The sequence below is a fragment of the Oncorhynchus nerka genome, linkage group LG19, assembly GCF_034236695.1.
Source record: "Oncorhynchus nerka isolate Pitt River linkage group LG19, Oner_Uvic_2.0, whole genome shotgun sequence".
NCBI classification, from domain to species: domain Eukaryota; kingdom Metazoa; phylum Chordata; class Actinopteri; order Salmoniformes; family Salmonidae; genus Oncorhynchus; species Oncorhynchus nerka.
In genome coordinates, this window is record NC_088414.1 from 19,167,187 (window position 1) to 19,183,558 (window position 16,372).

A 16,372-nucleotide genomic window follows, 5' to 3' on the forward strand; every position below is an offset into this window, starting at 1 on the left:
TGACAGTAGTTTGTGTTTGAGTTTGAGTTTTTAATGATCTCAGGCATGTTATTATTTTGCTGACAGCAGTAGTGTTTATTATCTGGTGTTTCCACACATGAATAATATATATTAACCTTGTTATCCTGTTGGTATTGATGGTTTCATTCAAGTTTGTGGTTTGATTTCTGCATAGTTGTACTTGTCATGTAGAGCCTTTGGGTGTGTTGTTGACGAGTCAATGTGGTTACAGTCAATTTGGCATCTCCCTCTGATAGACTGCTTCAACAGCTAGAGAGTCTCATGCATAGTGCCTGCCAATACAATGGTCCACTGGTAGGGGATAATCCACATAATCACTGGGACATCCACAAGTTAATGTAATGTTTCATCAGCTGCACTAAACCTTTGCCATTTCAATGTTTATTAGACCTTAATTTCCTGAATTTAAAAAATATAAACTTAACATTCAACATTTTCAAAGATTTTACTGAGTTACAGTTCATATAAAGAAGTCAGTAAATGAAAATAAATGAATTAGGCCCTAATCTATGGATTTCACGTGACTGGGAATACATATCTGTTGGTCATAGATACTTTAAAAAATGGGACTCACAATGGGGCCTCAGGATCTAATTGATATTGATAAAATTGCAATTGTGTTCAATGTCTGTAGTTTATGCCTGCCTGCCCATACCATAACCCACCACCACCATGTCACCATGTGTTCACAGCGTTGACATCGGCAAACCGCTTGCCCACACGACTCCATACACGTGGTCTTTGGTTGGAGGTACTGCCAAATTCTCTAAAATGATGTGGAGGTGGTTTATGGTAGAGAAATTAACATTCAAATATCTGGCAACATCTCTGGTGGACATTCCTGCAGTCAGCATGCCAATTGCACCTTCCCTGAAAACTTGAGACATCTGTGGCATTGTGTTGTGTGACGAGACGGCACATTTTAGAGGGGTCTTTTATTGTGCCTAGCACTAGGTGCACCTGTGTAATGATCATGCTGTTTATTCAGCTTCTTGATTTGCCACACCTGTCAGGTGGATGGATGATCTTGGCAAAGGAGAAATGCTCACTAACAGGGATGTAAAAAAAAATAGCACAAAATGTGAGAGAAATATGTGTTTTGTGTATATGGCATATGATATATTTTATTTCAGCTCATGAAGCATGGGACCAACACTTTACATGTTGCGTTTCATATTTTTTTCAGTGTAGTAATGCTGGTAATTTAAAGGACACAACTGAAATCTCTGTCTTATTAACTTTAAAAACCTGAAGACTTAATCACCAGCAACATTCAAATCCAAGGTCAGAGATTATTGTTGTTATTACACCAAACAATAGATAGGCCTATATTGTGCCTGCATAAAGGGAACAATGTTCCTCTAATTAGATAACTGTAACCTATGACCTGAATACCTTCAAATATTATACCTAAAGGAAGATGATGACTGTAAAGTCTTTATCCAGACTCCAAAGTAAGAGTAATCTAGTTTATACAACACACACATGGACCTTTATACAATCTCAGAGAGCTGCAAATCTCATTCACACAGATTCAATGAGGAAGTATGGGGTGCAAAAATAAAGTATCTGTCTATTATTGTAAGTTTATACCGTTCTTTGCTCTTTTTAAGTGGAGCGCCAGCCTAGCACCCTAACAGGAAATGAGAAGTGAGCACCCACACAGGAAGTGTGGCCAAGCACTGTCCCGGATGTTGGTTATGTGATGTGAGTAGACTATTGACAAAAAGGCTGAGCGACTGAAAGATAGAAATGGAGTGAAAGTTTAAATAGACGGAATAGGAGGTATTTGAACCTATTTTCCATGTCACTCTTCTTTTTATGACAGTGCAATTCTGAAGACTAGAGGCTTAGTATGAGGCTTCACATGAATTGTTACAAAAATGCTGTGTTTATATTAGGTAGTGTCCTTGATATGGATCAACAACGTACTACTGTAAATCTTCACTGATATCCTCCGGGTCGGTCCATGGACCATGACCTATACATGTACATCATGGTAGCTCAAGTTGATGGTTAGCAGTAGACATGAATATTTAGGATACAGTGAAACCGCTCACACCCCCACCATCTGGCTCTCACTCTCTATTTCTCTCCATCTATGCTCTCCAACTTCTCTCTCTCTCTCTCTTTCTGTAAAGGCTGCTCTTCTGTGGTCAGGAAGTAAATGCGCCTCTGTAATGTTTCAGCAAAAGTCATTGCAAAGCACATCCGCTGTGCCACGCCAAAAGAGAGAGAAGTAAACAGGGTTTATAAAACAACCTCTTCCTTAAAATATATGAACTGGATAGTGTTTGGTTTGCAGAAGTGAATGGTGAGTGTTGGCTAACATTTTAATATGTTTAAGAGACCATGTTTGTCATTGAACTGTGGCTATTGGTGTATGATGTGTGAGAGTGACATGAGCTACGTCTAAGTTTTAGGATGTTGGCTTTCTGTCAATTGAAAGAGTGTTAATCTCACACCCTAGTCCATTTTTTTTTTTAATAATACAATTTAAAAATGGAAATTTCACACTGTAATATTATTGATATACAAGGCAGGTAGCCAGTGTTGGGGAGTATATTTTAGCCTGCAGAGCAGTATTTTCTCCTGGATTTACTGTACCTGTTTAGATTGGCTTTCATTTGGCAGATGACTCAGTTCACCACATATGTTTATTTATAAACAAGTGCCAGAATGATTGATCTCCTCAAGGTGTACTTAAAGAGAACCTGTCTTTAGCTAAACATATTGTCTTACTGATTTATTTTCATTTGAACATTAGCCCTTTACAAACACTACTTGTTTGACATTACTGTGGGAATTTATGAGCGAGTCACTAGTTAGTTTGAATGGATGGATGTATGTTTTGCCATATTTTATTGTACATGAATGTTCTTGCTTTACGGACCTCGTGCACATAACTAGGGCAGCACCGGAAGCTAACCAACCACAGGAGTCAACCATGACAGCATCACTTTGACCTAATTCCAAGATGGATGCCCTGGCCAGCACAGAGGAACGAGACTAAACTAAGTTGAGCCATATCTCTGCTTAGGACTGAGTGAAGAGAGAGGTTATGGAGGGGTCTAGGGTGCGCTCTCCTCTCCCAGACCTCAGGGAGCAAGACAGCCAGACATGGCCCAATATGGATCTCCCACTACAGAGCAGGCCACTGGAGGAGGCTATTGGGTGGAGAGAGATGGAGGAGCAAGTGAACCAGATGGACAGGGAGGAAGATGATAACTCTCATCAGACTGGAAGGACTGAGGAGCCAGAGGAGCACTGGGATTCCATGACTTTACCTGTGTACCCCATGATCCATCCCAGTGTCCCTCTGTCCTTTGCCACGGTGCAGTGGGACATAACCAACCCCTCCCCTGACATTCCCTACCCCATGACTGACAACAGCTCGGCCGATGAGCTGGACTCCAGTGGAGCGGCCAGTCTGGACTGGACTGTGAGTCCCCTGTCCCAGCAGCAGCAGCAACATCAAGCCTGTGTGACAGGAATCAACATAGAGCTGTCTGTCCAGGAGAAGACACATAATCACAACGGACCGGAGCAACAGCTGCCTTTGGACACAGACCAGGGTGAAAGCTCCCCTCGGGTACGTCAGGCAGAACGGAAAGGATTGTGGTTATGTGTCTGTTGTCATTTGAAATTATGTTGCTGTGTGTTTGTGTGCATTTGTGGACCTTTATTTCCTGTGTGCATGTGTGTGTTTGTCTGTGAAAGTACAAGAGAAAGAAAGTATTTAAGATGAGAAATAGCTCTACCTCTGTCTATTCATAGATTATATACCAGCATATAGGTTTCAGTTGTAGGTTGAGATGAGGTGAATGGAATATACCGTTATGCAGTACCAGTCAAAAGTTTGGACATACTTAATCATTCAAGGGATTTTCTTTATTTTTACTATTTTCTACATTGTAGAATATTAGTGAAGACATAAACTATGAAATAACACATATGGAATCATGTCGTAACCAGAAAAGTGTTAAACAAATCAAAATATATTTTAGATTCTTCAAAGTAGCCACCGTTTGCCTTGATGACAGCTTTGCACACTCTTGGCATTCTCTCATCCAGCTTCATGAGGTAGTCACCTGGAATGCATTTCAATTAACAGGTGTGCCTTGTTAAGTTCATTTGTGGAATTTATTTCCTTAATTAATTCGAGCCAATCAGTTGTGCTGTGACAAGGTAGGGGTGGTATACAGAAGATAGCCCTATTTGGTAAAAGACCAAGTCCATATTATGGCAAGAACAGCTTTAAGACATGAAGCTCAGTCAATCCAGAAAATTTCAGTCGCAAAACCATCAAGCACTATGATGAAACTGGCTCTCATGAGGACCACCACAGGAAAGGAAGACCCAGAGTTACCTCTGCTGCGGAGGATACGTTCATTAGAGTTACCAGCATCAGAAATGGCAGCCCAAATAAATGCTGCACAGAGATCAAGTAACAGACACATCTCAACAAACTGTTCAGAGGAGTCTGTGTGAATCAGGCCTTCATGGTCGAATTGCTGCAAAGAAACCGCTACTAAAGGACACCAATAAGAAGAAGGGACTTGCTTTGGCCAAGAAACACGAGCAACGGACATTAGACCGGTGGAAATCTGTCCTTTAATCTGATGAGTCCAAATTTGAGATTTTTGGTTTCAACCGCCGAGTCTTTGTGAGGCGCAGAGTAGATGAATAGATAATCTCCACGTGTGTGGTTCCCACCGTGAAGCATGTAGGTGTGATGGTGTGGGGGTGCTTCGCTGGTGACACGGTCAGTGATTTGTTTAGAATTCAAGGCACACTTATGCTGCTACCACAGCATTCTACAGCAATACGCCATCCCATCTGGTTTGAGCTTAGTGGGACTGTCATTTGTTTTTTTTAACAGGACAATGACCCAAAACACACCTCTAGGCTGTGTAAGGGCTATTTGATCAAGAAGGAAAGTGATGGAGTGCTGCATCAGATGACCTGGCCTCCACAATCACCTGACCTCAACCCAATTGAGATGGTTTGGGATGAGTTGGACCCCAGAGTGAAGGAAAAGCAGCCAACAAGTGCTCAGCATATGTGGGAACTCCTTCAAGGCTTTTGGAAAAGCATTCCAGGTGAAGCTGGTTGAGAGAATGCCAAGAGTGTGCAACGCTGTCATCAAGGCAAAGTGTAGTTGCTTTGCAGACTAAAATATATATAATATATACACTTTTTTTTGGTTACTACATGTTTCCATATGTGCTATTTCATAGTTGTGATGTCTTCACTATTATTCTACAAAGTAGAAAATAGTAAAAAATAAAGAAAAACCCTTGAATGAGTGTGTCCAAGCTTTTGACTGATACTGTACATATCAGTCATCTGAGAGCCAGGTCCCTTCTGTCTGAGTGCTGGTCATCCCACCTCTTTCTCAATCACAAGTTTTCCCCAGCTCGATGTTTATTGTTGACAGCTGCTTTTGCAATTCCAGGCATGTGATACACCAAGGCCATATGTGGAGGAGCATGCAGCACACACACAGGAAGAGGAGGCTTCAGCACAAGAGCTATTTGAGGACCATGGTGAGTGCAGACCGAGGTCATTTTCACAAATGCACCATGGGCAATGCACCATGGGCATACTCTAAGATTTTATTTTAACATGTGTTGACATATTCTGATAGTTGCTACCCCTTCAAATGCATTTGACCTCTCACCTTGCCTTGATCATATAGTATGTAGAGTGCATAGGATGTTGGTGGCACCTTAATTGGGGAAAATAGGCTCGTTCTAATGACTGGAGCTGAAAAGTGGAATGGTAACAATTATATCAAACACCTGGTTTCCTGTGATATTGACTTGGTCAATATTAACATGGGTATTTGTGTGTTTAGACTCTCTTTCAGGGAGACGTCCATGGCCAGAGGAAGGGATAGGACAGTCTGTGACAGAGGAGACTATCACACCCTCTGACATAGCTCCTAGTTCTGTAGAGACAGGAGAGTCTGAGACTAGGCTGGATAGTGAGAGTTTAGGCTCTGTGCCGGGAGAGAAACAGGAACAGACTGGCACAGTCCTGACTATACAGATCAACCCAGAGCAAGGATCCAGCTCTACAGACTATGAGGAGGAGAAGGAGCAGACAGAACAGATAGGACAGTCAGAGGGGAGGGAACAGTCGGACAGTGAGGAGGAATCAGCGATGATAGAACTCTTAGAGCACCTGCTTGAGCCAGCTGAACTGAAAGAACAGTCAGAACTCTCAGAGAAGTCTGAACACAGTGGGCAGTCAGAGCCTAATCACACAGAACAGAGTGAATACGGGAACAATAACGAGACAACAGAGCAGCCAGAAGACTCGGAGAAACTTGTAGAGTCCGACCAGGTAGAGCGTTCAAATCAGTCAGGGGACGAAGACCAGCAAACTGAAGAGGCCCATTTACAACAGGCAGAGCAGTCAGAAGTGACAGACCAGTCAGAACAATCAAAAGAATCCGAGCAGACGCAACAGCCAGAACAGACAGAATGTTTAGAATCAAAACAGACGCAACATTCTGAGCAAACTATGCACTTCGAGCAGACAGACTTTTCAGTGCAGGCAGAACCACAGACAGAACCATCACAGCAGACGGAACACTCTGAAGATTCTGAGCAGTCAAAACAATCAGGGGAGATGGAGCAGTCAGAGCAGACGGAGCAGTCGGAGCAGACGGAGCAGTCAGAGCAGACGCAGCAGACGGAGAAGTCAGAGCAGACGGAGAAGTCAGAGCAGACGGAGCAGTCAGAGCAGACGCAGCAGTCAGAGCAGACGCAGCAGTCAGAGCAGACGGACAAACCAATACATTCAAAGCAGTTAGAAGAATTACTTTTCCTTTGCACAGAGGAGCTTCAACAGACAGAACAGTCAGACCAGACAGAAGACCAGAAACACTCAGGGGCTGAACAGCCAGCGCAGACTGCACTGACTGAGTCGACAGAAGACCAGAAACACTCAGGGGCTGAACAGCCAGCGCAGACTGCACTAGCTGAGTCGACAGAAGAGCTTGAGCAGACAGAGCATGTAGAACAATTGGGACAGAACGTTTGTACAGAGGATTCATGTTTGCCGCCCAGGGAAGGAAGTGGAGAGCAACTGGAGTCTCAGGTACAGCAGACGGAGGCCTCAGAACCAGTGGTGGTCCATATGAATGGTGGAGGTTTGGACAGGGAGAGGGCCTGCAGGCTGGCTGAAAGACTCTACAGGCTGGATGGGATCTACAAGACAGATGTGGTCAAACACCTGGACAAAGAGTAAGACCAAAGGCTGCAAAACTTTGGAGTGGCCAAACATTACATTACATAAGTCTTATGCAGTAGTAACTATTAGGGTAATGATCCATGCTAGTAAGTACTTTTTTTTCTCATAATGTGTCACCTTGAATCATGAACTTGACCGGTCTTTGTCTCCCGGCCCCTCTCTAATTCAGCAATGACTTTAGCCGAGCCGTTGGGGAGGAGTACCTGAAGTTCTTTGACTTCACCGGTCAGAGACTGGACCAAGGCCTGAGGTAAGTCCTTCACACTTTCTAATTAGATTTTTCCTAATTCACTATAATAGTAACAAGTAATGGTCTCAAATTAGCATCTTCCATCTGTAAATTATCTTATATTTCCTCTACTTTGCCCTCCTCTCCCAGGTCTTTCCTGAGGGTGGTGGTGCTTATCGGTGAGACCCAGGAAAGAGAACGGGTGCTGCAGCATTTCTCCTGTCGATTCCAGCAATGCAACCCTCACACCTTCTCCTCTTCCGGAGAAGTACTCACACTCACCTGTTCTGTGATGCTCCTGAACTCTGATCTGCATGGACAGGTGAGTCCCCACTGCACTGCAAACGTGTAGGTATTTAGGGTTTTGAATGTTGTTACGCACGCCTCCATGAAGAGGGAATGCAACACCCTGCTTTAACTCAACTCTCCGTGAAGTGAAAGAGGTATGGACTGTAGGTGCGAGTAAGGATGACAAAAGGCACAATTTACCGCTTACTAGGAATTTATTCCTTCACACGGTAATGTGGGGAAAAGGGGCTGGACGGAACCAAAGCAAAGAAAGTAGATCTCAAACCCCCTCTCCTATCTTACCTGCCTACCCACTACTTACCTGATTTAGCACCACCTGGTGCCCGAACCAAAATACAGGGGGTGGTCCGCCCAGGTCTTACCTAGTGTGCCCAGACAGTGAATATACTACGGGTATATGTATGCCCTCAGGCCTCTTGCCTAAGCACTCCCTTGGTGCCTTCCCCTTCCCCCCTGGGAACAAATGAAACAGAATATTAAACAACCCACTTCACAACAAAACTGAGAAAAAACTAACTCAGGCCATTCAAGAAGCTCTGCCAAACCCACAAACACAGAACCGCACCAAAGCTGCTCCCAAGAACAACTAACATAGTACATACTAACGACCAACATGCTATACCCCTCAGCCATCAACCTCCTCTCAGCAATGATCTATATCACGATCAATCTCTCCCCTGAACAACAGAACACTGGCTTTTATAGCTTCAGAAGGCATTGGAAATTGGAGACAGCTGCGTCCTGACGAGGGGGCGGGGGTCAGCTCTCCAATTAATCGTGGAGTCGACCAATCAGCTGCTGGGGGATCTCAGGAAGCCATCTCCTGAAACACACTCAAATACACAAACTACAACACAGAAACTGGGGAACGTAACAAATGTATACACAGTTAAACCAGGGGAGGACCATCCTCCTTAGTGAATTTCAGAAAAATAAAGAGTGAAACAAAAACAAAGTTATCCTTTTTAGATAAAAATATACTAAATATTTTCAGTTTTAGCCTCCCGGGTGGCGCAGTGGTTAAGGGCTCTGTACTGCAGCGACAGCTGTGCCATCAGAGACTCTGGGTTCGCGCCCAGGCTCTGTCGTAACCGGCCGCGACCGGGAGGTCCGTGGGGCGACGCACAATTGGCCTAGCGTTGTCTGGGTTAGGGAGGGATTGACCGGTAGGGATGTCCTTGTCTCATCGCGCACCAGCGACTCCTGTGGCAGGCCGGGCGCAGTGCGCGCTAACCAAGGTTGCCAGGTGCACGGTGTTTCCTCCGACACATTGGTGTGGCTGGCTTCCGGGTTGGATGCGCTCTGTGTTAAGAAGCAGTGCGGCTTGGTTGGGTTGTGTATCGGAGGACGCATGACCTTCAATCTTCGTCTCTCCCGAGCCCGTACTGGAGTTGTAGCGATGAGACAAGATAGTAGCTACTTAAACAATTGGATACCACGGAATTGGGGAGAAAAAGGGGTAAAAATACAAAAATAAAAAATACACAGTTTTGCAATAAGTCTACCGTAGCCTCAACAGCTCTCTAGGGTAGCACCATGGTGTAGCCGGAGGACAGCTAGTTTCCATCCTCCTCTGGGTACATTGACTTCAATACAAAACCCAGGAGGCTCATGGTTCTCATCCCCTTCCATAGACTTACACAGTTATGATAGGTTGGAGGATGTCCTCCGGAAGTTATCAGAGCTCTTGCTGTATGAACTGACATGTTTTCATCTCAATCAAAGGATCAGAGAATGAATCTAGTATTGAAACCATAAGCTACAGCTAGCTAGCATTGCAGTGCGTAAAATGTGTTGAGTAGTTGACTCAAAGAGAGAGAAAGACAATAGTTGAACAGTTTTGAACAAATTAATTTCTTAAAAAATGGAGAAGCAAAAGAAAGCAAGAGCTAGCTATATTTCATTGTCTTTTTAAAAAACTTACCTATCTAGCGAATTCAGCTAGCTAGTTGAGCCTACACAAACTCCTGGCTCAAACAGAGAGGGATGCTATCTAACGATGGCTATGGCTATCCAACACTGTAACTCTTCTAAGTCAAGGTACGCTTTTGGTTTGATTTATTCCCAACAGGGCCCACCGGTGTAACTGCTAAACTGCTTTCTGTACACTGTACTGCAAGATTGTAGCGGGTTTATTGAGAGTTAGTCAATATAGTATTTTAACTATGACGTTAGCTAATATGGTGACAATGATGTAGGCTGTGTGTAGAGGTTATGGTAATGAAGTTTTGTTTTGGGAAAGTTTTTTTTCTTTTCTTGGTCAGCTACTGTATTGTGCACTGAAGTTGAAAGGAAAATGTGAGAGGATTGAACTGTTTGTGGTGATCAAGGGTTTATTTATTCGCCCGATTCTGTTGAAATACATTTCTTAAACGGAAGAAAACGGAATGAAACGGAGTTAAACATACCTGAATTTGGCCAATAGAAACTCTCGTTTGCGACTGTTGGACTACTGATTACACCTTAGATCAGCTAGACTCAGGCAAGAGTGTGCAAGGAATTATTGAATGTGTCACGGTCTGTCACCTTGATTACTGAAAAATGTCTCTAGACCTGTGCACCTACGTTGTAAACTTTAATTTGTTGTCTAGGTTGTAGCAACCTCATGATGGGTATAGGAAAAATGTGAGTATCATGTAGTAGCCTAAACCTATCGCTGTTACATTGAACTGGGTGAATAGAATATGAATGACAGTCATCCAATATGCTTTAATAGAAAAAAGATCATCCTCATAAAAAAAAATATTAAACAGCACCGACCGCTACTGAGTTAAACATTGTTTTTGTGTCTGTCCTCAGAATGTGGGCAAACCCATGTCTGTGTCCAGCTTCGTGTCCAACCTGGATGGGATGAATGAGGGTGAGAGCTTCAGTAAGGAGCTGTTGAAGGTAAGATTATCCTCCTCATTCTACACCTACTCAATATTTCAGTAGATACTGTTAACTGAAAGAACCGTGTCTATAGCAGTCTGAAGTAACCCTTTTTTACGGAAGACTTCAGTGTCCTTTCTCTTGTTTCTTGCTCAGGCTCTCTACAACTCCATTAAGAACGAGCCTCTGGAATGGGCAGTGTAAGTAGTCTGACTTAAGAACAAGGTAGTGGGTAGCATTATTCTATACTATTTGCCACCACCTTTTCAGTCTCCCCTTGGGCATGGTAGATTTACACACAGCTTCCTCTTCATGTTGCTTTCTCCAATATATTGTGGTTGTGTTACACCTCTCATATTTTCATTGTTTTTTCATTTCCTCTCCATTGCTTCTTCATTCCTCCCCTCATCTCGTCAATCGCCCTGTTCAGTGATGAGAAGGAACTGAAGAGCTCCATGTTGTTGGCGGAGGATGCTAAAGAGGACGCACCCCTGCGCTCCAAGAGCAACCCGTTCCAAGATGTGCCGCATGACAAGAAGGCCACAGTGTTCAAACAGAGCTTCCTCAAACGCAAGGCCCACGCTGACATCGATGGCAAACGCAGTGAGTGGGACTGTGACACTGTTTGCACGAAACCATAGGAACTCAAATATCAGGGCAATAAAGTGTGTACAAGAGCGTCATAGTGTTTTGATAAATCCTTTGACGATTCATCAGTCTGGTGAAATGATTTAGGGTGTGAGTGTCTTTGAGAAGCATCCTTTGACCTCAGGAGTGATGTAATGTAACTGTGTGTGACAGCTCCTTGGGGGAAGAGAAGCTGGAAGATCTTCTATGGAGTGCTGAAGGGAATGGTCCTCTACTTACAGAAGGTTAGAGTTTCCTCCTCTCCCTCATTTTATTCCATACTTTCCATATCACGGCCTCTTGATAATGTTCTGGATGCCTTTGACACGAATCCCTCACTGCTTGTTACCCTATCCAACCTGTCCTCTCCCTCAGGATGAGTATACGATGGAGTGGCAGAGTACAGAGGAGGTGGTCAGTGTGCACCATGCCCTGGCAGAGCAGGCAGCAGACTACACTAAGAGACCACACGTCTTCCGCCTGCAGACCGCTGACTGGAGGGTTTTCCTCTTTCAGGCCTCGTGAGTCTATGTCGTGTGTATGTTTGAGAGACCCGAAAAAAGTATTTGATCCCCTGCTGACTTTGTACGTTTGCCCACTGACAAAGAAATGATCCGTCTATAATTTTAATGGTAGGTTTATTTGAACAGTGAGAGACAGAATAACAACAACAAAAATCCAGAAAAACGCATGTCAAAAATGTTATAAATTGATTTGCATTTTAATGAGGGAAATAAGTATTTGACCCCCTCTCAATCAGAAAGATTTCTGGCTCCCAGGTGTCTTTTATATAGGAGCACACTCTTAAAGGGAGTGCTCCTAATCTCAGTTTGTTACCTGAATAAAAGACACCTGTCCACAGAAGCAATCAATCAGATTCCAAACTCTCCACCATGGCCAAGACCAAAGAGCTCTCCAAGGATGTCAGGGACAAGATTGTAGACCTACACAAGGCTGGAATGAGCTACAAGACCATCACCAAGCAGCTTGGTGAGGAGGTGACAACAGTTGGTGCAATTATTGGAAGAAAAGCAAATGGAAGAAACACAAAAGAACTGTCAATCTCCCTCGGCCTGGAGCGCCATGCAAGATCTCACCTCGTGGAGTTGCAATGATCATGAGAACAGTGAGGAACAGCCCAGAACTACACAGGAGGATCTTGTCAATGATCTCAAGGCAGCTGGGACCATAGTCACCAAGAAAACAATTGGTAACACACTACGCCATGAAGGACTGAAATCCTGCAGCGCCCGCAAGGTCCCCCTGCTCAAGAAAGCACATATACATGCCCATCTGAAGTTTGCCAATGAACATCTGAATGATTCAGAGGACAACTGGTTGAAAGTGTTGTGGTCAGATGAGACCAAAATGGAGCTCTTTGGCATCAACTCACCGTGTTTGGAGGAGGAGGAATGCTGCCTATGACCCCAAGAACACCATCCCCACCATCAAACATGGAGGTGGAAACATTATGCTTTGGGGGTGTTTTTCTGCTAAGGGGATAGAACAAGTTCACCGTATCAAACGGACGATGGACGGGGCCATGTACCGTCAAATCTTGGGTGAGAACCTCCTTCCCTCAGCCAGGGCATTGAAAATGGGTTGTGGATGTGTATTCCAGCATGACAATGACCCAAAACACAAGGCAACAAAGGAGTGGCTCAAGAAGAAGCACATTAAGGTCCTGGAGTGGCCTAGCCAGTCTCCAGACCTTAATCCCATAGAAAATCTGCGGAGGGAGCTGAAGGTTCAAGTTGCCAAACGTCAGCCTCGAAACCTTTAATGACTTGAAGATCCGCAAAGAGTGGGACAAAATCCCTCCTGAGATGTGTGCAAACCTGGTGGCCAACTACAAGAAACGTCTGACCTCTGTGATTGCCAACAAGGGTTTTGCCACCAAGTACTAAGTCATGTTTTGCAGAGGGGTCAAATACTTAATTCCCTAATTTAAAATGCAAATCAATTTATAACATTTTTGACATGTGTTTTTCTGGATTTTTTTGTTGTTATTCTGTCTCTCACTGTTCAAATAAACCTACCATTAAAATTATGGACCAATCATTTCTTTGCCCACTGACAAACGTACAAAATCAGCAGGGGATCAAATACTTTTTTCCCTCACTGTATATCCATGTAGTATTGGAGTTGTGAATTTACATTTGTCACACAAAGGTCTAATGTGTTTGACTGTTTGGCGGTGTGAAGGAACAATCGCATCAATCAGGATGCAGCAGTCCAATAATCCTGTGACTTTGTATACAAAGATATGATTAGATATGTTATGTCTTCTATGTGCACGGTTCCCTTGTTGTCCGAAGCTCCACAGCAGAGATGATTTCATGGATCAGCCGTATCAACCTGGTGTCAGCCCTACACTCCTCTCCTCCCTTCCCTGCTGCCGTGGGCTCTCAGAGGAAGTTCTGCAGACCCATCCTGCCAGCCTCGCAGTCTGCACACACACTGGTACTGTATTCACATACCCTCTTGGTTCACTCTCTGTAGTCCCAACTACTTTGTTTTAGTACATTATGTATTCATCTTTGTGGGGTGTGATATTTAGGAGACTGTGAACTCAGCAAAAAAAGAAACGTCCTCTCACTGTCAACTGCGTTTATTTTCAGCAAACTTAACATGTGTAAATATTTGTATGAACATAACAAGATTCAACAACTGAGACATAAACTGAACAAGTTACACTAATGTGATGAACAGAAATGGAATAATGTCCAGATCAAAAGTAACAGTCAGTATCTGGTGTGGCCACCAGCTGCATTAAGTACTGCAGTGCATCTTCTCCTCATGGACTGCACCAGATTTGCCAGTTCTTGCTGTGAGATGTTACCCCACTTCCACCAAGGCACCTGCAAGTTCCCGGACATTTCTGGGGAGAATGGCCCTAGCCCTCACCCTCCAATCCAACAGGTCCCAGACATGCTCAATGGGATTGAGATTCAGGCTCTTCGCTGGCCATGGCAGAACATTGACATTCCTGTCTTGCAGGAAATCACGCACAGAACGAGCAGTATGGCTCGTGGCATTGTCATGCTGGAGGGTCATGTCAGAATGAACCTGCAGGAAGAGGGTACCGCATGAGGGAGGAGGATGTCTTCCCTGTAACGCACAGCATTGAGATTGCCTATAATGACAACAAGCTCAGTCCGATGACGCTGTGACACACCGCCCCAGACCACGATGGACACTCCACCTCCAAATCGATCCCGCTCCAGAGTACAGGCCTCAGTGTAACGCTCATTCCTTCGATGATAAACACGAATCCGACCGTCACCCCTGGTGAGACAAAACCGCGACTCGTCAGTGAAGAGCACTTTTTGCCAGTCCTGTCTGGTCCAGCAACGGTGGTGGGTTTGTGTCCATAGGTGACGTTGTTGGCGGTGATGTCTGGTGAGGACCTGCCTTACGTTTATACCCTGATGATGACAGCTTGGCTGTCGAAACGTTGGTATTACATTTTTGCATCTGAGCTCCTAGAGTGTGCGGCTCTCTTTTATTTTCGAGGACCTGCCTTACAACAGGCCTGCAAGCCCCCAGTCCAGCCTCTTTCAGCCTATTGCGGACAGTCTGAGCACTGATGGAGGGATTGTGCGTTCCTGGTGTAACTCGGGCAGTTGTTGTTGCCATCCTGTACCTGTCCCGCAGGTGTGATGTTCGGATATACCGATCCTGTGTAGGTGTTGTTACACGTGGTCTGCCACTGAGAGGACGATCAGCTGTCCATCCTGTCTCCCTGTAGCGCTGTCTTAGGCGTCTCACAGTACGGACATTGCAATTTATTGCCCTGGCCACATCTGCAGTCCTCATGCCTCGCAGCATGCCTAAGGCACGTTCACACAGATGAGCAGGGACCCTGGGCATCTTTCTTTTGGTGTTTTTCTGAGTCAGTAGAAAGGCCACTTTAGTGTCCTAAGGTTTCATAACTGTGACCTAATTGCCTACCGTCTGTAATCTGTTAGTGTCTTAACGACCGTTCCACAGGTGCATGTTCACTAATTGTTTAGGGTTCATTGAACAAGCATGGGAAACAGTGTTTAAACTCTTTACAATGAAAATCTGTGAAGTTATTTGTATTTTTACGAATTATCTTTGAAAGACAGGGTCCTGAAAAAGGGACGTTCCTTTTTTGCTGAGTTTATGTACTCTAGTTGTGCTGGGCCAGGGAGGGTAATCTGATACTAGATCTATGGTTAGGGACACTTTCTACCTGGAGTGTGTTCTGAGCCTGTTCACTGAGCCTGGCTCTCTGCTGCCCCCTGCAGGAGAGACAGCTGCAGTCCCATGCAGGCATGCTGGAGTCCTTCCAGGAAGACCTGGCCTACCTGCAGCAGAGTCTCCCTGACGGGCGCAGGGCCAAAGCCAAGGAGATGGAGGAACACCGAGTCAGAGAGGAGTACCTGCAGCATGAGGTGTGTGTGTGTGTGTGTGCGTGTGTGTGTGTGTGTGTGTGTGTTATATCTGCATATTTATGTACATATGGGATTGACCACAATGTTAAGCTCTGTGACATTATCGTAATGCAGGCTACATTTTTTACCCCTTCACTCTATTAGATGTCTCATTCCTTCCTCTCCCCACAGAAATGTCGCTACGAGGCCTACATCCAGATGCTGGAGGTCTGGAAGGGTTTGAACCAGTCAACCGAGACTGAGGTGGGAACCAGTGAGCTCGACCTGTTTGACAGAGCTGTGTGTAAGGACACAGTGGATGAGGAAGGGGAGGAGGGAACCCTGAAGAAGTCCCACTCCAGCCCCTCCCTGGATCTGGAGATGGCCTCGCAACCCGTGGTCAAAGTTAAACGCAACATCTCGGAGAGACGGACCTATCGCAAGATCATCATACCGAGACGCAACCAGGACATATGAGGGCAGGTGTCAAAAAGTGTGGGGACACATAGAACTCTGACATGACTTTTCAATGGCTTTTTTTAGGACAGGGACAATGTGTTACTTCTAAGCACGGTCCTTTTTAAGTTTTCATTTTCAGCTTGCACTTATTCAGCAAGAAGGCAAAGGTCAATAAAACAGAATGCATCCCTCA

The 16,372-nt window shown here is 44.7% G+C and overlaps 1 protein-coding gene across 3 annotated transcripts; it reads left to right on the forward strand.

Moving 5' to 3' along the window:
• The first annotated feature begins 2,003 nt into the window (after positions 1-2,003).
• On the forward strand, positions 2,004-16,372 carry LOC115101159 (PH and SEC7 domain-containing protein 4-like). 3 transcript variants are annotated; one of them, XM_029620418.2, is made up of 14 exons: positions 2,004-2,335; positions 2,932-3,613; positions 5,480-5,570; positions 5,882-7,277; positions 7,454-7,534; positions 7,664-7,835; positions 10,622-10,711; positions 10,850-10,893; positions 11,124-11,296; positions 11,495-11,565; positions 11,696-11,841; positions 13,639-13,783; positions 15,595-15,741; positions 15,913-16,372. In XM_029620418.2, exons 2-14 carry the CDS (start codon positions 3,083-3,085, stop codon positions 16,195-16,197), a joined length of 3,372 nt encoding a protein of 1,123 aa, XP_029476278.1. In that variant the 5' UTR covers positions 2,004-2,335; positions 2,932-3,082; the 3' UTR covers positions 16,198-16,372. The 3 variants fall into 3 exon arrangements, with proteins under 3 accessions (XP_029476278.1, XP_064860844.1, XP_029476283.1); XM_065004772.1 differs by having other exon boundaries at positions 2,937-3,613; XM_029620423.2 differs by lacking the exon at positions 2,932-3,613 and having other exon boundaries at positions 2,161-2,335.

Bases quoted from the DNA above. Each gene is read 5' to 3' on its own strand.
- LOC115101159 (XM_029620418.2), top strand. From the start codon at position 3,083: ATGGAGGGGTCTAGGGTGCGCTCTCCTCTCCCAGACCTCAGGGAGCAA. The intron at 7,535-7,663 runs GTAAGTCCTTCA...CTCCTCTCCCAG, and splicing joins AGACTGGACCAAGGCCTGAG to GTCTTTCCTGAGGGTGGTGG. The intron at 13,784-15,594 runs GTACTGTATTCA...TGCCCCCTGCAG, and splicing joins CGCAGTCTGCACACACACTG to GAGAGACAGCTGCAGTCCCA.